This window comes from Cygnus atratus, chromosome 27 (genome assembly GCF_013377495.2).
Source record: "Cygnus atratus isolate AKBS03 ecotype Queensland, Australia chromosome 27, CAtr_DNAZoo_HiC_assembly, whole genome shotgun sequence".
In the NCBI taxonomy this organism is placed as follows: Eukaryota; Metazoa; Chordata; class Aves; order Anseriformes; family Anatidae; genus Cygnus; species Cygnus atratus.
In genome coordinates, this window is record NC_066388.1 from 5,016,735 (window position 1) to 5,036,398 (window position 19,664).

The 19,664-nt window shown below is 55.0% G+C and overlaps 1 protein-coding gene across 3 annotated transcripts; it reads left to right on the forward strand.

Moving 5' to 3' along the window:
* The first annotated feature begins 348 nt into the window (after positions 1–348).
* TET3 (tet methylcytosine dioxygenase 3) lies at positions 349–19,461 on the forward strand. 3 transcript variants are annotated; one of them, XM_050715785.1, is made up of 10 exons: positions 349–420; positions 7,436–9,449; positions 12,316–12,406; positions 12,767–12,860; positions 13,463–13,671; positions 13,852–14,002; positions 14,481–14,570; positions 14,689–14,826; positions 15,361–15,697; positions 16,106–19,461. In XM_050715785.1, exons 2-10 carry the CDS (start codon positions 7,481–7,483, stop codon positions 17,866–17,868), a joined length of 4,842 nt encoding a protein of 1,613 aa, XP_050571742.1. In that variant the 5' UTR covers positions 349–420; positions 7,436–7,480; the 3' UTR covers positions 17,869–19,461. The 3 variants fall into 3 exon arrangements, with proteins under 3 accessions (XP_050571742.1, XP_035424665.1, XP_050571743.1); XM_035568772.2 differs by lacking the exon at positions 349–420 and adding an exon at positions 4,077–4,199; XM_050715786.1 differs by lacking the exon at positions 349–420 and adding an exon at positions 6,589–6,777.
* Positions 19,462–19,664: the final 203 nt, after the last annotated feature.

Sequence of the window (19,664 nt, forward strand, 5' to 3'; positions counted from 1 at the left end):
CCAGTGGGGCACCCAGGGCAGCGTTGGTGTCATTTCGGGGTGAGTCACAGGGGCTGGAGAAGTGGCTTGAAGGAAGCGGGGCACTGCAGATGCACTGCGCTGGGTGATGCCGAGCCTGCCCCAGACTCAGTTTCTCCCCAGGTACTTTTCCCCGTCGGGGACTGGTCGCAGCAGTGAAACCGGCTGGTGGAGCCGGCGCTTTCCCTGCGCCCAGACTGGGCAGGGCCAGGCTCCCACTCGTCTCCTGGCTCCTGCCCGCCAGCCATCAACGCTGCCGACATGTTTGAGCTTGCCACACACATGTTCCTCCTCCTCCTCCTCCTCCTTCTCCTCCTCCTCCTCTTCCTCCTCTGCTGAAAGCTCAGGCTGCTGACTGGTTTCACGGAGCAAGGAGCAGGGCCGGGGCTGTGCATCCCCCAGGTACGGTGGGACAGGGTGGGATTTGGGGAGCCAAGCACCAACAGCACAGTGCAGGACCCCCTGCTCCAAACAGCCTGCAGAGCCCTGACAATATGGGTGCAGGGCAGCTTCGCACTGCGACTACCAGTTCTTGAAAGCTGGCCAGTTTCTGCACCCTGCTTGCAATGCAAAGTAATTGGGCAAGGGGGAAATTTCCCCACTGGGTTGTTGGTGGTAGGGCGTGGGAGGGCACTGATCCCCGTCCTGCCACAGACAGTGGCACTGATGAACGGCAGCAAAAAGTCACCCAGCCCCACGTGGGTGGCTTGGGTGGGATGGCAAAGTGCTGTTAGCATGGGCAAGACACTCAGCTGGGCCCAAGGCACTTCTGCGTTTCTGCTTACCCCTTCCCCTTCCCTCTTCCCCTTTCCCTTCCCTATTGGAGCACTGCTTGCCGCCAGCCAGCGTTTTGGCATTGCCTGGCCAGACCCGGTGCCAATCTGGTAGCTGAACGCCTGCATGAGAGGAGTCAGCTGTGTTGGAGCAAAGATGCTCCAAGAAACAAAAATAGCGCTTTTTTTTTTTTTTTCCCTCTTTTTCTCTTTAAAGAGCTCTTCTCCCCTCCCTCCCTCCCCGCTGGCCAGAGCAGCCTGACACAGCCTGGCAAACCATTCCCCCTCCCTTTGCCATATGCTTGCTCCTGGCTCAAGGCTGTGATGGGAACGCTAGCCACGGCTTAACCCTGCAGCTCCTGGAAAGCTGATATGCTGCTGTGCCAAGCATCCTTGCGGTGGGGCCGAGCATCCTGTCCTGGGGCTGAGCATCCCACACCGTTATATCAGGGCTTGGTGCCACGCTGCAGGTGTCCCCCGTTGCCTGGCTGGAGTGGGACCCTGGGCTGCTTGCGTGCAGGGGTATGAATTTTCCATCCCAGCTTTGAAAGGCATCCAGGGTGGATTAACAACAGATGTTGGCGTGCAGCCATTCCTGGTTGGGGTGATTTTGGAGGAGCTGCTGCATCCGAGCAATCACCTCTCCCTTGCTCCACACATTAAGGATGCTGCAGCTGGGCAGCTTCTGCTCCAAAATAGCCACTTTTTCCCATCTTTCCCTTTTGCTTTGGAAGGCCATGGTGCTTTCCCATTGGTCATAGTTTGGCTCAGCTGGGAAAACCCTTTTCCTGGAGCCCCAACGGGGAGGATGGGGAAATTTCCACGTGGAAAAAAATCCCCCATCTCCATTGCAAGCTCCTGAAGCCGATGCAGCAGGAGCCAGGAGTGAATATATTGCATTGATTTGGCTTTTTCCCCCTGTGAGATGGAGAAGGGGGGGAATGGTTGTCCCAGTGCCATCTAGAGCAGGATTGCGGCTCTGGGGGTTCCCAAGGGGATCATGCAAAGCAGGGATGGGCTCTAATGTGGCTTCCTGTGGCACAAATCAGCCCTGTGCCCCCAGCCTTGGCGCAGCTCTGGCTTTCCTCTGGGCTAAATGAGGACAGGAGTGAGCAGCTCAAACCCAGCGCCGGGGTCAGACGGGGCCATGGAAACAGCTTGGAAAACAAGCAAGCCGGTGCTGGGAGTACGCCGGGAGGGGCTCCCACGGGCACAGCACGGCTCTGTGAGCTCGCCAATTTGCTTTTCCTGGGAGTGTTGCATCTGCTTAGGGCATCCACGCCACTGGGCTCCTCTCCAGCATCCCCCACTGGTAGCACGGTGGCATTCAGTGACTTTCTGCGTCCGGCAGAGCAGCACAGGTCTCCAGCATGTCTCTCCCCAGGGTGTAACTTCAGCAGCATGCCCTTCCCTGAGGGTGTTCGTGGGTCTGCAGCTGTGCCATGCAAACAGAGGAAAGCCCTTTAGTGACAGCAGCCATGTGCTTTGTTATTGTAGGGTTGCCTGCGCTCAGGGATGCTTACCCGCCCTGGGCTTCACCATCACATGGGGGCCCCCACGGTGCCCCTGAGCCCAGAGGATCCCAGGGCTGGCTGCCAGTGGAGGAAAACCATGAGCGCAGCACAGGGCTGGCAGCCAAGCAGCCGCCTGCCTCTTGGCCGGCCCTGGCTGCTGTCTCTTGGCGGCTCCCACTGACCTCCCAAAAACCCCGCTGTGCCCTGGCTGATGGTGATTTCAGTGTTGCATTTCCCCCCTGCACTGATGCACCCTTGGCATCCAGGTCACCCACATCTCCATCTCCTAAATCCTCCACTTACAATAGAGTAATTTGCAGTGGGACGAAGCAAAGCGTGCACTGAGCTGCTCCAGTCTCTCCCCAACTAAGCCCAGCCCTTGCAAAATACATTGAGGCAAGGGGGATTTAATAAATACCCAAAATATCCATATAGAGGATTACTACTTCAGCACAAATTCAGGGGTTGGATGGGCCCTATGGATGTTTTTCAAGCGCAAGGGATTTAAAACCGGTTCTTTGCCTGTTGTTGGGTTGTTGTTTTTTTCCTAAACATGTGGTTTGGAGGTGGCAGCGCGTGATTTAAGACAAGCAGGAACATGGCAGGAAGGCCTGCCTGCTTGTTTGGGGTGCTTTCATTTAATTTTTATTATAAGGCCGTGGGGATGTTTAAAATAATATTTTGAAAAAGAGGGAGGATTAAAAAAAAAAAAGAAAGAAAAAGGAGAAAAAGCAGTTTTGAAGCAGCTATGGCTTTGCCAGGGCAGGCAGGTTAGGTAGAGGGATCGCTGTCTGTCCCTCCGGACAGGCAGATTCTGGCTTGTCCCCTGAGATGGCTGGGGTGGCAGGGTGATGGGGCAGCACCATCCAACTGTGGACTGTTGCAACAGCCTGTGACATTCCCTGCTGGGACAGATCCTGCCAACATGTGCCAAATCTGCCCTGGGATGGCTATGCTTCTGTCCCGCACAGTGGCTATAGCACTGCACCTGGTCACCTTGTCCCTGTAAGAAGTTGCTGGATATATGGGGCTGTTGGGTGTATAGGGTTGCTGCATGTATATATATATATATATATATTTTTTTTTTTTGCAAGACATACAGATTTGCAGGATGTATAGGGCTGCTGGATGTGTAGGCTTGTTGGATATGTAAGTCTGCTGGATATATAGCTTTCTGGATATAACAAGTTGCTGGATATATAGGGTTGCCTGATATATAGGGGTGGAGGTCACATAGGGCTGCAAGACCTGTAGTGTTGCTGAATATATAGGGTTGCAGGTTATACAGGTCCGCAGATTGTATAGGTTGTTGAATATGTTGAACAATTCGCGGTACGTATAAGGTTGCTAGATGTGTAGGGTTGCCAGATATAAAGGTCTGCTGGATATGCATATTGCTGGATATAACAATTTGCTGAATATACAAGGTTGCAGGATACATGGGAGTGCTGGATGTAAAAGGTTGCTGATCACATCATGTCACTTGATATATAGGGGGCTGCAGGGTCGATAGGGCTGCAGGACCTATAAGATGGCTGGATATACAGGGCTGAAGGATGTGCAGGGCTGCAGGATATACATAGGTTGCTGAATGTATGGGTGACTGCATGTGCTGGGCTGCAGGATCTCTAGGGGGCTGGAGGGGTGGGACCCCCCCCTACCAAGGCACCCTTTGGGCCCAGGCCAAGATGTCGGGGTGCTTTCGGGCGAACGCGCAGCCCTCCGCCATCCGTCCGTCCGTCTGTCCGTACGTGCGCGCGGCGCTGGGGCTAATGGCTCCTCCAGCTGTTTGCAGGGGGCGGGGAGGGCTGGGGCGGCTGAGGCTGAAAAACTCGTTGCGCCTTCCCTCCCCGGTGCCATCGCCGCTGCCGGCCTCACCGCCCGCCCCGCAGACGTAAGTGCCTCGTGCCCCGGCCGTGCCAGCCCTGCTCGCCGGCACCGTGCCCCCGCCGCGCGGGTACCGATGGCTGCAGACCAGTCCTAGGGAGCACAGCCCAGGCTGGAAAGCATCCAAGCAGGGCTCTGTGTGTGTTGTGTGGTGTGGTTGCCGCTGCTTTTTGTTGTTGTTGTTGTTTTCTTTCCCCCCCCCCCCTCCGTTGAAGGCATTTAAAACAGAAGGAAAAAATTAAAAAAGGGGGAAAAACAAAACAAAACAAAAGATAATTATTTTCTTCCTCAAAGGGGTTTTCCCCCTTTTACAAAACACCGAGGATCCAAGACGGACTGTGCAGTAGCCAAACAACTGAGCTAATCTGAACCAAAAGGCTTGCTTTTCTCTTTATTTTAATCCCCCTCCTCCCCCCCCAGCTTTTATTATTTCCCGGGGCAGGCGGATGGAGGTTTGGGCAGGCATTGCTTTCCGTGGGGAAGTGGGCAGTGTGGCGGAGGAATAGGTGCAAACAGCGCTGATGAATGGGTGGATTTCCTCGTCTGCTGCTGGAGTGAGTTGGGGCTGGGTTGTTGTTGGTGGTTTTCGGGATGAAAATCCCACGGGGCCATAAATGCAGCTCCCACTGTGCTTGCCCTCCACCCCGGTGGCGCTGGGAACAAAAGGAGCCGTGTGGGAGAGCCAGGAAAAAAAATGTATTTTTTCCCCATGGATTTGGGGATGGTGGCAGCTCTTGGATTAACCCTTTGGGAGCACCACAGGATGCAGCACTGGCTCAGCGCTGACAGGATGGGTTTTGCCATGCATTTGCAGGATGAACTTTTTTTCCTGCATCCCCAGCCTGATTCAAGAACCTGATTTATTGGATGGAGCAGTGTAGTGGCAGGGACAGTGTAAGGGCAGCCCAAACTGCTGTCCCATCCTGACCCAGTGGCTTTGCTGTGGTGTTTACACCAAGGGGTATGAGCGTCCTGCCAGCTTTGGGGCAGGTGGAGGTGATGCCTGAGGGATGGATGCAGGGGGAAAAGATTTTGAAGCTCCATCTGGATGAGGGCAGGTTTGAGACAGGGCTTCCCTGTGAAACCAGTTATAGAGGAGGATTTGGCAAGGTCTGGGGATCCAGGCAGGGTGGGGAAGCTCCTTATCTCTCTTTGCGGCTGGCCCTGATGCCTTGGGAGGTTTACCCCAAGGCTGGTGCCTTCGCTCACTGATGTAGTGACGGATGTAGTGCATGGCTGGGGACAGTAGCTTCAGGGACATCCACATTTGGGGTGCATTAGAAGCGTCCCCAGCTGTTTTCTGGGGCTTCCCGTGCCCACATCCACCTGGTACCCCCAGAAAACCCTTGGGGCCAACGTTCGCTCCACGCCCAGAGCTAAACAGGTTTTACACCATTTCTGCGGGCTGGCGTCACCAGGGACGCTTCAGGGCATGAGCGTTCCCGCTTTGAGGGGGTTTCATAACATTTTCTCCCTGCCACTGTGTACTGCTTGGGAAAAACCTTGGCTGGGGCGGCAGCGTGGGAAGGATGGACAAGGCTGGGTCTTCCTCGCACCATGTTACTTGGCACGGGGTGTGGAGGCAGCATGTCCCCACCCTGCAAATGAGCAGCAATGCATTTGCTCCCTGACCTGACGGACCGGTCCCTTTGCTCGTGGCTCCAAGCTCCAAGTCCCCATCACCAGCGAGGAGATGGCACTAGAGCCCCTTGAAAGCAGTGGCAGCCTGGGGGTATGCCCCATGCCAAGAGAGGGGCAGCACCAATTTGCACCCACACTGTGCTGGTTTGTGCTGCCCATGAGTTTTGCCCCCCAGGTTTTCTCCCTGGGGGGGATTTTTGGGGCAGCGAAGTCTTGAATCGTGCAGGGAGTGGTTGCTCCTTGGTTTTGCTGCAGTCAGCAGTGTTCTTATCTGTGTCGAAACCAGCCATGCTTACGCGCACATGTTGCTCTTCATCTCTCCCTGTAGACTGCTCATGTGAAAGCTACAGGGCTGGCATTGGAAGGGTTAAACGAAGCTCCTCACCACAGACAGCTTGTCCACACACCAGAGCTGTACTTTGGGGTCTCCTGGAGCATCAGGGCTGTAGGTCCTTCCTGTGGAGCCAGTGCTGGAGGCAAGAAGTTCTGCCTGAAGCCTTTGCTTAGTTTGTCCATTTTTTTTTCCTAGTGAGCTTTGCTGTATTTTTAACTTTCAGGAAGCTTTCCCGTTACCAGCAAACTGCTAAATGTACTGCACCCAGTCCTCCCTGGCATTAACTGAGGGGGGAGAAACCACCGAGTGCAGAAATGCCTCCGTGCTTCTTGCAAAGCCCTTGTAGGGTCTTAACCAGGATGTGTGAGCCCTGGCACCAGGAAGATGGGCTCCCTGGATGTGGCTGGTTTGTCTCCGGGTGGGCATCTCTGACAGGCGGCACAAGGGTGGTTTTCTGGATGCTGGTGCTGTTGCTCCATGTTGCTGGGGTCTGGCCAGCTGTGCTGACATGGGTTTGGGTTATTTGAGGTGAAATCATCCCCATGCTGCCCCTGCCGCTGGCACGGACAACTTGGCGGCTTCTTTCTGTGGCGGAGGACGGCTTCTCCAGGTGAAACGCTCCCAGACAGGATATTTGCTTCACACATGGGCCCGGTTCCCCCCAACCTTCTCTCCATGATGCATCCTTCAGCAGTACTCGGGCTCAGTGCCCCATTGCTAACTTCATTGCTGAGCCCTGGAGCTGCAGTGACCTTATCCAATGCTCAGTGCTACATTTGCAGGGGATGAAGGAGCTCATCCTGAGCCTGATGGTCTTTGCTCCGTCTGGATGCAAGCAGAGCAAAATGCTTTGCAACAGCTTCATCCCCACTGTAAGGAGTGGGTAAAGTGAGGTGAAGCCCCATGATCCCATGGCACTGAGAAGGGGGTCCCAAGGAATGCATCAGCAGGGCTGGACCTCCTGAAAACAGAGCTGGGAGCGGGATGCCCTCCCATACACCCTGTCTCATCACACACTCCGCAGGTGGTGGAAATACCAAAACATCCCATGAGCAATTTTGAAACTGGGTGGCGGGTGGTGGGAGACGTGGGTGGCATGGGGCCGGGAGGGGTGCGTGGGGGGTGAAAAGAAGCGGCTGCATTTCAAGCTGTGGGGCTCTGTGGTAAAATGGGTGAAAGACAAAAGTTGCAGGGGTGGGAGGGGGAAATTGGGCGCATGTTGACTGTTGCAAGTGGTGCTTACACCTCTCCACTCTCCCCATTCTCAGACAGGTTCGGGGGGCGACCCAGTTGATGGCCCAAGAAGAGGCCAAATGGAAGAAGGGCTGATTAACTATGTCGAAGAAAGAAAGCTGAATGAGGGCAACGGGCTCAGCCTGGAGAATGGGGGCCAGCCAGAGGTGGGGGGCAGCACGCTGATGGAGCCGAGCAGCTGGCTGCCTGGCCAGCCAGCCACTGCTGGCAAAGCCCATCTGGAGGATGCCAGAAACCTGGTGGCCTTCTCGGCAGTGGCTGAGGCTGTGTCCTCCTACCGGCTGCCTCCCCTGGACTCTCCCTCGCTGCTGTACAAGAAGTTTGACACCGAGATGAGCAGGGGAGGGCTGAGTGAGGTGCTGGCGCCGCAGGACGGTATGCCACAGGGAGAGGACCTGCATGCCCTCAAGGCTGCCCTTGCCTTGGCCAAGCATGGCATGAAGCCCCCCAACTGCAACTGTGATGGCCCTGAGTGCCCCGACTACCTGGAGTGGCTGGAGCAGAAGATCAAGTCGGCTCTGGGCGAGGAGCCGGTGCCGGTCTCCCCACCACCCCCTGAGAAAGGTGCTATTGTTCCCCAACCGGTGCTTGAGACCGCTGAGCCATGCCCATCGGACGGCCTCCCCTTTTCCCAAAGTGCACTGAACATCGCCAAGGAGAAGAACATCAGCCTGCAAACAGCCATTGCCATCGAAGCCCTAACGCAGCTCTCAGCCGCGCTCCCGCAACCCAGTGGTGATGGGCAACCCCCAGCCCCGCCGCCCCCTGGGCCCCTTGTCCCACCAGAGCCGGGGCCCCGCTTCCTCACGCAGCCCGGTGCCTCACCAGAGCCACTTTTTGGCACGGTGCCTCCGGCAGGGACCGGAGACCCCATGGCAGAGCTGGAGCAGCTTCTGGGAAATACTGACTACATCAAGGCAGCTTTCAAGCAGTCCGAGGCTGGCAAAGCCCCCGCAACAGTGGCGTTGAAGCCCCCCGAACGAGCGCTTGCCAAGGACGCGGCAAGCAGCCCCCGCGTGCCACCACTGCCGCAGGAGCCCAATTTGCACAAGAAGACGCAGCTGGTCCTGCAGCAGCATCTCCATCACAAGCGCAGCCTTTTCCTTGAGCAGAGCCTAGCCGTGGCCCCCCCGGAGCGGCCGCCTGGCTGGTGGGCACCCGGTGCTCTGGCTGGGCCACCGAAACCCTTTGAAAAGCAGGCCAAAGAGAAAAAGAAGAAAACGCAGCCCGAAAAGCCAGCCCGCAAGCAAGTGCAGATCAAGAAGCCCAAGCAGAAAGACTCACAGCCACTCTTCCTGCCCCTTTGGCAAATCAGCCTGGAGGGGTTTCGGGCACCTGCTGAGCCCCCAGCTGAAGAGATGCAAACCGAGCCGCCACCACCTGCCTTCCCGCTCCAGCAGTCTCTTGCACTACCCCTGCCCACCACTCCCAATTCTCAGGAAAGGGGTGCCCCTGGGGGGGGCCCCCAAAGCCACCTGCCGATGACACCAAGCTCGTCTGGCTCAGAAGAAGCGCTGTCTGCCCCACCAGCCCCCATTGTAGTGGATGACAAGCTGGAAGAGCTCATCCGGCAGTTTGAGGCTGAATTTGGGGAGAACTTCAACCTGCAGCCTCCTGGGACAGCTGAGCTGCGGGGGGGTCCGGCACCAGCCTCACAAGTGCCCCCCACTGCCAGTACCACCACCTTGGCCTCTGGCAGCTCTCCCCAACCTGTCTCCAAAAGCTTTTCACTTTCACCAGGGAAGGGACCGCTTTTGGAGCATACCTTTTCTGCACGGTCCCCCAAGCAGATCAAAATTGAGTCTTCTGGTGCTATCACCGTGGTGTCAACCACGTGCTTTTACTCTGAGGAGAGCCAAAACACTGATGAGGCAGAGGGGACACCCACCAAGGACGAGGTGCCACTGACGCCAACCCTCAGCGGTTTCCTGGAGTCACCACTGAAATACCTGGACACGCCAACCAAGAGCCTGTTGGACACCCCAGCCAAGCGCGCACAGGCAGAGTTCCCCACTTGTGACTGTGTCGGTGAGCAAGCAGCTGTGCTGGGGGGCTTGGGGCAATGGCAAGCACGGTTCAAGCTGTCCAGAGTGGGATTTGGGGTTTGCAGGGTGGGATTCCCCTGGATAAGTAACAGAGTGATGCCACAATGCCGGGAAAACAGTGGGGTTTTTTGTTAAGGGTTGGGGATGTCGCTCTTTTTGGCTTTGTGCTTGTTCCTGCTCCTGTTTTGCACCACCTGTTTTGTCCTAGGATCAACATACCCACACAGACAGTATCTTGGGGTCCAAATTTGAAAAAAAAATGCACCAAGATTTGCTCCTGGGTTTGCTCCCAAATGGGAGATGGGTATTTTGGTCTCATCCAACCCCAACAGTATCTGTGACTGGGGAGGACTGAGACTGCTTTGCAGCTTTGTGTGGATTTTGTTTTTACGGCAAAACCCCGAGGCTGCAGAGACCTCATGCGTTGGTTGTGGGGTACATTTGGTCTTTCTCTTCTTCTCTCTTATTTTTATGGTGAGGTGGCCAAAGCCAAGTGAGCGTGGCATTACTGTGGTGGTGTCTGACTTGGTTGTGCTGGTGCAGGCTGGAAGAGCAGCAAAACCAAAGCCTTGTTGATTTTACCTGTGCTTAGTCGCTCAGCTAAATCCCATAAAGGGGCACATGCTTGCCCCAGCACCACCAACCTGCCTAGAACCTTGCCTTGTTCTTACTGCTATTTTAAGCTGAATTAGCTGGAGTGGATTACTCAAAATAAGAGTGTCTCTTCTTGGCTTGTGCTGTTTTAGGGGCCATATTTGCCGCCAGGACGCTGTTTCTTTCGGTTGCTGTCCCTGCCAGGATGTGTTGAAAGACACAAAACTCTGGGTTTGGTGTTGTTTTTTTTTTTTTTTTTGCTGGCATTTGTTAGACTTTGCAGGAAGTGTTGGAGAGTTCCCGCTTGGTCTCTGCAGTCCATCTCCTTCCACTGTCCCCTTTTCCACAAGTGCAGGGAGCTGGATCTTCTCCCTCCAAATTTAAACTGGGAGGAGCAAGGCAAGGATTTGGGGTCAGTGGGTGCGGGAAAACCAAGCCCCTGTGCTACTGAGAGAGGTGGCCTCGGGCCAAGCACAAGCTGCACTTTATTAGCGAGGCATATGATTATTTATTTATTTGCTTGTAAATGGCAGCAGTAATTAGCCCAAATGACACTGAGCAAATGAAAGGCTTTTCTGGAGCTGCTCAAACTTAACTTGGAGTTTTACTTCCATTGCCAGGAAATGTTTGCGTTGCTTTTCTTTTTCAGTGTGGTTTAGAGGTTTGGGGGGTGGGGGGGGATTTCCCGCCTCTACCTTTCCTCATTTTCTCAAGGAAAAGCTGTGAGAGAAAGCAATTAAGTAGGAGTCGGGCTTGGTGCTTTATTAGGTGTCTGTGCTGTTAGACACTGTAATAAAATCAGCTTTCGCTGCGTGTCCTGTATTGATCTCTGTCTGGACAGCTGCAGCCCAGCTGAGCCCTGCTTTCTCCTAGCCCTGGCGCCAAGCCAGTTAGACATGACAGGAATGAAAATCATGGGGCTGAGAGCCAAGGGATGGAAAGACAGACCAGCCCCAGCCCGCCGTGCCGGATGCATCTGACCCAGTGGTGCTGGAGCATCCCTGTGCTCTGGGGACTGACCCTTGTGCTGCTGCAGCTGCCCGGAGCATCCTTTAGTTCCTCATCTGGCACCTCCATGCCCTAAAAGCCCTGAGGGGGTTTGCTGCTGGGGCTATGTTGCTTGTGGGCTGTAGCCCAAGCATCCTTCTGCGGTAGTGTGAGCTTGCTTCTGCCTCTCCCCTGTTGAGCAGCTCCTTCCTTGCACAGGCTCAGCCAACTCAGAGCACCCCCACATCCTCCAGGCAGTCCAGACAGCAGGCGGCAGCAGTTTTCAGCCCTAAAATTACCTTGGGGTGGTTTCGATAGCATCTGGCTGGTCCAGTTGCAGTGTGCGGGGCCAGGTGGGTGAACATCATGGGAGCAGGTGGGCAGTGAGCAGAGGGGGTCTGAGGGTTTGTGTGCCGAAGTGGCCGCTGCAGCTCATCACTTCTCTTCAGAACGCAGCGTGCTCGGGTGGCCCAAGCAAATCCCCCGTGCCAGGGGACAGCAGGGAGAGACATGGTGGTGGGAAACACCTGGGCAATTAAGTGGTTTGCCCTACAAGGCTTCAAAAATCAGATCATGTTGAAATCCTGCCACCATTTCAGCCCTCCCGTGTGTGATGAAACCTCCCTCCTGCCTGTCCTCCCTCCCCACATGTCTCAGCCCCTGCTGCAGGGAAAACCCTGCATGGTGGAAAGCTCGGCTCCTTTGCCTGCTTTGAAAGAAGGGTCAGAAACGGAGACTCACTCCTCTCTCATTAAAAACAAGTTTATCCATTAACTATGCAGGATTCTTGTAGTTTTTGGCCTCTCTCGGGGCTTCACCCCTCGCTGTTGTATGCATTAGCTCAAGTTGCTCCTTGCTGGGGGATGGAGCGTAACTGGGGCTGTCCCCAAATGGGTTTTGCAGTGATTTTCACCCCAAAAGGAAGAACCCCATTGTCCTCCTCTTCTGCTGCAGAAGCACCTATAAGGAGGAGGAGTATGGAGGTTTTGGCACCAGTGCTTGCCAACATCGCGGGCTGCCTTGGGGGTGCAGAGGAGCTATAAATCCAGACTAAAACTTCCCCAGTCCTAAAACACTCAATGCCATATATTGCAATTGCAAGCAAGGGTGCCTGCTTAGGCTCCCTGAGTGGGGAAATGCTTGATTTTTGGTGCAGAAGTGCTTCATTTGAGTGAATTTGGCATGCATGGGGTCAGAGCCCCCTGTGGACATGCAAACCCCAAAATCTCTGTCTCCCCCTCCCCCTCCCCTCTTTCCTTTTCCTGCAGAGCAAATTGTGGAGAAGGATGAGGGGCCGTACTACACCCACCTGGGCTCGGGGCCCACTGTGGCATCCATCCGGGAGCTGATGGAGGAGCGGTAAGGGCCCCGTCCCACCCCAACCCCTTGCAGACAAAGGGGAGTTCTGATGTTGAGGACCCGGAGCCATCAGAGAGGGCTTTGGGGGTTTCCTGAGGGCAAGGGGAGGGCTCGAGAAGGTGTGTGGGGCCTTGTGAGGGTGCATGGGGCTCTGTGGGCACACGTGTGTCCTCATGAGGTCATGTGCATGCTTGTAGGTGCTGGTGGGAGCCTGTGTAGGCATGTGGGTACTCATGACGGTAGGAGTCCCCTTGGTGGATTGCATGGGGGTGAGCAGGGCCTGTGAGGTTGCATGTGGCCCTGTGAGTGCCTCTTGGTCCTCGCCAGGGTGTGTGCAGCTAATGTGCGTCTCCCTGGCAGGTACGGTGAGAAGGGCAAGGCCATCCGCATTGAGAAGGTCATCTACACTGGGAAGGAGGGGAAGAGCTCCCGGGGCTGCCCCATCGCCAAGTGGGTGAGTGCCTATGGCCCCCAGGCCTCCTTAAGGCACCAGTGTAGCAGAAGAGGTGCCTGGATGGCACCACCTAATGCTGTCTTAGGGGTCCCTGGGCCTGTGCGTCACACTTCATCAGTGCCACTAAATCAAATCCATGTCTGGGGGACTGTTAAAAAAAAAAAGGAGTTTTTTAAAGCCATTACTACTTGTCCTATCACTACACTCACTGTTTCTCCCTTTCTGTCCCCTCTCTGCCTGGGGACAAGGAGGTCCCCCCTGGTGGTAGCCATGGGAGGCCAGGGCAGGATGCTTGAGCTGCAGCAGCCAAAGAGAAAGGAAAAGCTGCAGCCACCCCCAGGAAAACTCTGCAGGGCTTCCCTCACTTGCCCAGTGGCACCCACTGAATGGCACATCCTCAGGGTCAGGCTGGCAGCATGTCCCCCTGGCACCCCAAAACCCATGGGGAGGATGTAACCATGGGAGCACTCACAGCTCTGCTGCCCAAATCCCTGAGGGATGATACAAAGGTAGCCGGCACCCACTTTTGGGGGCCTTCTTGCCCCCCATCCTGGGAAACATATCCTCTCAGGGCAGTCTGATTCGGCCTGGCTGTTTTCCAGGTGATCCGGAGACATAACCAAGAGGAGAAGCTGCTGTGCTTGGTGCGTCACCGGGCCGGCCACCACTGCCAGAATGCCGTAATCATCATCTTGATCCTGGCCTGGGAGGGCATTCCCCGCACTCTGGGTGACACGCTATACCAGGAGCTCACTGACACCCTCACCAAGTATGGCAACCCCACCAGCCGTCGCTGCGGCTTGAACGATGAGTAAGTGCCACCATGCCGGCTTGGGGAAGTGGGTGGAATGGCGACCGAGGTGTCCCTCCCCTATTTCTAAAACCAGTGGAGGAACTGCCTACACTCCACCCAGGCTCGTGTCGCATTCCCAGAAGGGGCTGCTCTCACTGTGCCAGCAGCTGACGCTCCTTCTCAATGTCCCTCCTGCAGCCGGACTTGTGCGTGCCAAGGCAAGGACCCCAATACCTGCGGCGCTTCCTTCTCCTTCGGCTGCTCTTGGAGCATGTATTTTAATGGCTGCAAATATGCCCGAAGCAAAACTCCGCGGAAATTCAGGCTGGTGGGGGACAATCCCAAAGAGGTGGGTGACACAGGCATAGTGGAGCAGTAGTGGAGGGTAGGGAGAGCGGGTTCCTTTTAACCCTGGCTCCAAATTTGGCAAGGAGAAAGCATGAAAACAGGGTACCTTGTGGTATTTTTGATGAAATTGTGGGGAAAAGAAAGTCAGTCTGACCTGGTAAGGCTCTCACTGACGTCCCAGGACTTTGCTGCCAAGAGCCGTTACAGGGTGACACAAATGGGGTCTCTCTAGAAACCCCAGGGAGATGGCAGAGGGCTCTTGGGCTGAGCAAGCAAAAGCACAAGAGACTTTGGTTGGAGGTTGAATAGCCAAGATGTCACCAGAAATTTGGGCTGTGCTCTTTGCGTGATGGCAGACGTAGCAGAAAGAGTTGGACACAAGGTGGTGTACAGGGGCTCCACCCCTAATTGCATCCCCACTGCTGAAACCCTTGAGTGATGTCCTCCTGTGCATCAATGCTTTCTCTTCCCTCTTGTAGGAAGAGCTGCTCCGGAAAAGCTTTCAGGATTTGGCCACTGAGGTTGCTCCACTTTACAAAAGGCTGGCACCACAGGCCTACCAAAACCAGGTATCTGGCCACTTACTCATCCTCTTGTGGTCTCCACAACCTGTCAGTCATCAGAAACAGGAGTGGGGTGGTGGTGCACAGATTTCAGGCAACTGGAGCCCTTTCCTTCTTTCTCTAGGTTACCAACGAGGATGTCGCAATAGATTGCCGGCTGGGCTTGAAGGAGGGGAGGCCATTTTCAGGGGTGACGGCATGCATGGACTTCTGTGCTCATGCTCACAAAGATCAGCATAACCTCTACAATGGCTGCACAGTGGTAAGCAGGTGCTGGCATTGGTTTTCGGGATGGTTCCCCATTCACTGCTGCCTTTTTGAGCTGTTTGACATCCAGCTGGACCCCGCAGGGAGTGCTTTGGAGTGGAGATATCTGAGCCTCTGTCACCCCCCTTCCTACCTGCATGATTCTGGTGGCTGGTCGTCGGTGTTTGCACTCATGGAGCAATGCCCTTTTTGATGCTGAAATTGCTTAAGAAAGCAGAAAGGACCCTCAAATGAAAACACTCACATCTGTGGGGTGCTGAAACTATCCCTGCTAGATGAAAGCAAAGCACTAATCAGAACTGTGTGTTTGCTCTTGTCTGACCCAAACCCCATGGCAGGTTTCCAATCAGCATCTGGGGAGTGGTGTGGGCTGGGGGGGGTGCACCAGTGGAAGCCTGGGAAGCCATCAGGCTGGTATGGATTTGTGTTGAGGAGGGGATTTTGCCCTTGTCCCCCCTTGGGCTGCATTCATTAGCATCTCAAGGGTTTGGCAGTCCTGGACACTCATGGCACCCTGCGCTCCCCCCAGGTCTGCACGCTGACAAAAGAAGACAATCGCGTGGTAGGGAAGATCCCCGAAGATGAACAGCTGCACGTCCTCCCCCTCTACAAGATGTCCAGCACAGACGAGTTTGGCAGCGAGGAGAACCAAAACGCAAAGGTGGGCAGCGGGGCCATCCAGGTGCTCACATCTTTCCCCCGTGAGGTCCGCAAGCTACCTGAACCTGCCAAATCCTGTCGGCAGAGGCAGCTGGAGGCAAAGAAAGCTGCCGCAGAGAAGAAGAAGCTGCAGAAAGAGAAGCTGATGACACCAGAGAAGATCAAGCAGGAAGCGCTCGAACTCCCCACACTCCAACAAAATGCAGGTAATGGGAACAGAGCTGAGGTCCCATGGCCCTAAGCTGTCCAGAAAGCATGTGAGGGGATGTTCCCCTGTGGCTTCTGGGGGGTAGTGGTTGGAGGCTTTCTTGGGCCAGAGGTTGCATGAGCGGCACTGAGTGCGGGCTGGCATTACTGGCTCATACTGTGGTGCCTGCATTTGCACCATGGCTTTTGGGGTACCTGCACTCTTGCTGCAGCTCAGCTCATGGGTATGAATTGCTGCCAGCACACTGAGTGATGCTAGTTGCAGCTAAGCTCTGTGCTTGGCCAGCAAGCCCATTGGTGTTGGATTTTTGAGACTGACTTATTTTTCTGGGGCCTGGGGTCCTTGGTCCCTGCTGTTGGCCTCCTCGGCCAGCTGGTCACAGTGGCTGTGTGTGCTGTGCCCGCAGGTATGGCGTTGAAAAGTGGGATCCCCCCACAGCCGCTGAAACCTTCCATCAAGGTGGAGCCGCAGAGCCATTACAACGCTTTCAAGTACAACGGCAATGCGGTGGTGGAGAGCTACTCGGTGCTGGGCAGCTGCCGGCCCTCCGACCCTTACAGCATGAACAGTGTTTACTCTTACCATTCCTACTATGCACAGCCCAATCTGCCTTCTGTGAATGGGTTTCACTCAAAGTTCACGCTTCCTTCCTTCGGGTATTATGGTTTTTCCAGCAACCACGTGTTCCCCTCGCAGTTTCTGAATTATGGGGCAACTGAGAGGAGTGAGAGCTGGGTGAACAACACCTATGAGAAGAAGCCCAACATCCAGGCATTGCAGGATAACCTCAACCACACCTACAGGAACACAGATTTCCCTGAGCCCATCCCACACAGTGTCCGGAGTAAAAACCATCACCAGCGCACCTACGAGCGGGCCAGCCGGTATGCCAGCCAGCAGAAGGCAGTGGCTGGGGTGCACAGGACTAGCACGGGCTCAGAGGAGGCACCGCCATTTGCACAGAACTGTTTTGGCAGCAGGGCCATCAAGCAGGAGCCCTTGGACCCCCCACCCAGCATTGAGCCCTTTCCCAGTGCAGCAGCGGCTGTACCCAGCACTGGCCTGGCCCTACCAGCTGTCCCTGTGCCAGCTTGTGGCGGGGGCCCAGAGCAGCATTGGAGCCCATACAAAGCGTCCCGAGGTGCATCTTCTCCCGAGAGGACTAGTACGGCAGAGAGCTCGTGGAGCAGCCTGGTGCCAGGTGCCAGCCCCGCAGGCTCAGGTGGACGAGAGAAGCTGAGCGCCTTTGATGCTGCCGTGCGCTTGCCGCTGCCAGAGAAGCAGTGGCCCGATGTCCTGTCAGGAGAAGCAGCAGCAGCATGTGGCTCTAGCTTGCTGCCAAAACCATGGAGCCCCTGCAAGCTGGGCGAGGCAGTGCTGGCGAGTGCAGGCACCCCAACCCTGCGGGACAAGGGCTGGGAGCTGGGGCCGCTGGGCTTCAGCTCGGCCCTGCCAGGGCTGCCCAGCTTCCCCGAGGAACCATGGGGCTCAGCCAAGGTGGAGGAGCAGAGGACACCGGCGCCCATCCCAGGGCTGCCTGAAAAGGCGTGGGAGGCGGCAATGCGTGAGAAGGGTGCGGTGGGGTCCCGACGGGAGAAGCCGTGGGATCCTTTTGGCCTGGAGGAGGGCATCGAGGAGCTGCCAGAGAAGGTGGTGAAGGAGGAGGAAGAGGAGGAAGAAGAGGAAGAGGAGGAGGAGTGGTCAGACAGTGAGCACAACTTCCTGGATGAGAACATTGGCGGTGTGGCTGTGGCGCCTGCCCATGGCTCCATCCTCATCGAATGTGCCCGCCGTGAGCTGCACGCCACCACTCCGCTGAAGAAGCCCAATCGATGCCACCCCACCCGCATCTCCCTGGTTTTCTACCAACACAAGAACTTGAACCAGCCCAACCACGGCTTGGCACTGTGGGAGGCCAAGATGAAGCAGCTGGCTGAGCGTGCCCGTGCCCGGCAGGAGGAGGCTGCACGCCTCGGTCTCCAGCAGGACGCCAAGGCCTTTGCCAAAAAGCGCAAGTGGGGTGGCGCATTGGCAGCCGAGGCGCCCAGCAAGGAGAGGAGGGACTTGGTCCCCACGCGGCAGGCGGTGGCTATCCCCACCAACTCCGCCATCACTGTGTCCTCCTATGCCTACACCAAGGTGACAGGCCCCTACAGCCGCTGGATCTGAGGCGGAGGCAGCTGCTGCAGTCCATCTTACCTCAAAGTCAGCAGCACTGGAGCACCGGTGTTGCTTCGTGGTGCTTTCTCCTCAGGCATGGGGGAGAAGAAAAAAAAAAAAACACAAAAAAGCAAAATAAACCCAACACATGCTTGGAAAAAATGAAACCAACTCGGGTGCAAGCCATTGGAAAGCTGCACTTGGTGAGGAGTAGGGAAAAAACAAAGGAACAATGCTCTTTGGCATTTTTTGGTAATCTAATATTTATATCTCTGTGTTTTTTTAATCTATCCTTGTGCACTGCAAGAATGGAGAGAGAAGTTTATAGCGTCCTTTCACAAAGGAGAAGTTTTTAATTCCACTTAAAACATATTTATTGGATTTTTTTTGTTTTACTCCAACAACAACGACAAAGGTGATCTTCAAAAAAGAAGCAAACATAAACAAACAACAACAAAAAAATACCCAGGAAACAACCCAAACACCAAACCAGCTTAACAAAGCAAGAGGTGAATCTCTCCAGCTCCCACGCATGGAGACTAGCAGGGATTGCATCTGAGAGTCACCTGGAAACATGTGCTTTAACATCAGCTGGACACACTGAACATCTGATTTTATTTTTTTTCCAAGGACCTACAATACTTATTTTGCAACTCGAGGAGTTCTTTCTTACAGATACGGGAGGCCCACTCGCAGGCAGTACGTCCTGGAATGGTGCACTCACGTCTGGCTTTTTGCTGCTGGCGAGCTTGGCTCTGCCAGGATGGCGCTTTTCCTGGCACTGGAGACTTCAGGACACCTCTGGGCTCAGAGCACCGAGGTGAGGACGCTGCTCCCAGGGAGCTACGCTTATGCTCAGATCTGGGGGCTCCTTTGCCAGTGGCCCCAAGGAGAAGAGGAGCAGCTCAGCGGTGGCTGCACCTCCAAGGAGCCAATTGGAATAAAAAACAAACAAACAAACAAAAAAACAGAAAAAAAAAACACAGAACTGTGAATAGCTAGTGTTGCTCTCTGTACATCACTGTTGCTAAAGTCTGGTGCTTTCACTCTCTGGGGGACTTTCTCCATGCGATCGGCTCTGGGAAGAGTGAATCCAAGACTTGACTCTCCAAACGTGCCAGTCTCATTGTGCATGCAAGTGGCCTCTCTGAGCGAGCCAGCTTGGTGGCAAGCACTGCTTGAGCGTGGCACTATTCTCTCCCCAGGTGCCATCATCTCTCCTTCCTATGGATCACCGTTCTTCCCGCAAAAACAAACAAACAAACAAAAAAAAACAGAACAAAAAACCAACAGCAACAAAAAACCAACAACAACCACGTGGTGCTTTTCAAACAATCTCACTTGAGGCTTTTTGCCTGCCTCTGTCTCTCAAAGCTGTGCTGGGGCAGGCGAGCTCTCATGCGGCTCTCCAGGGAGGTGGTGTGGCAGGAGCTGGGGCCCCACCAAGACCGAAGCTGGGTGTCAGTGTCCCCAGTCATTGCTTTTGCACTTTCAGGTGCCTTTTGGAGAGCGGGTGAGCGAAAGCCAATGCCATCACCGTGCAGAAATCACCTTGTGTTTACTGAAACCCTTGTTCCTTCCGCACTGGCACAGATTAGCAGGATCTTGGTAAAACGGCCTGAACATTTATGTAGTCTGATTTTAAACCTGTAAATAGGGAAAGAATTTTTTTAAAAGCACTTTCACCTAGATGTAAAAATGAAAGCAAAACTGAAAAAAAAAAAAGCAAATTCCCTCTCCCCCTCCCAACAACTTGAAAGCAGTATGTTTTAAACAAGATTATTGTGGGAGAACTGTAAATAATG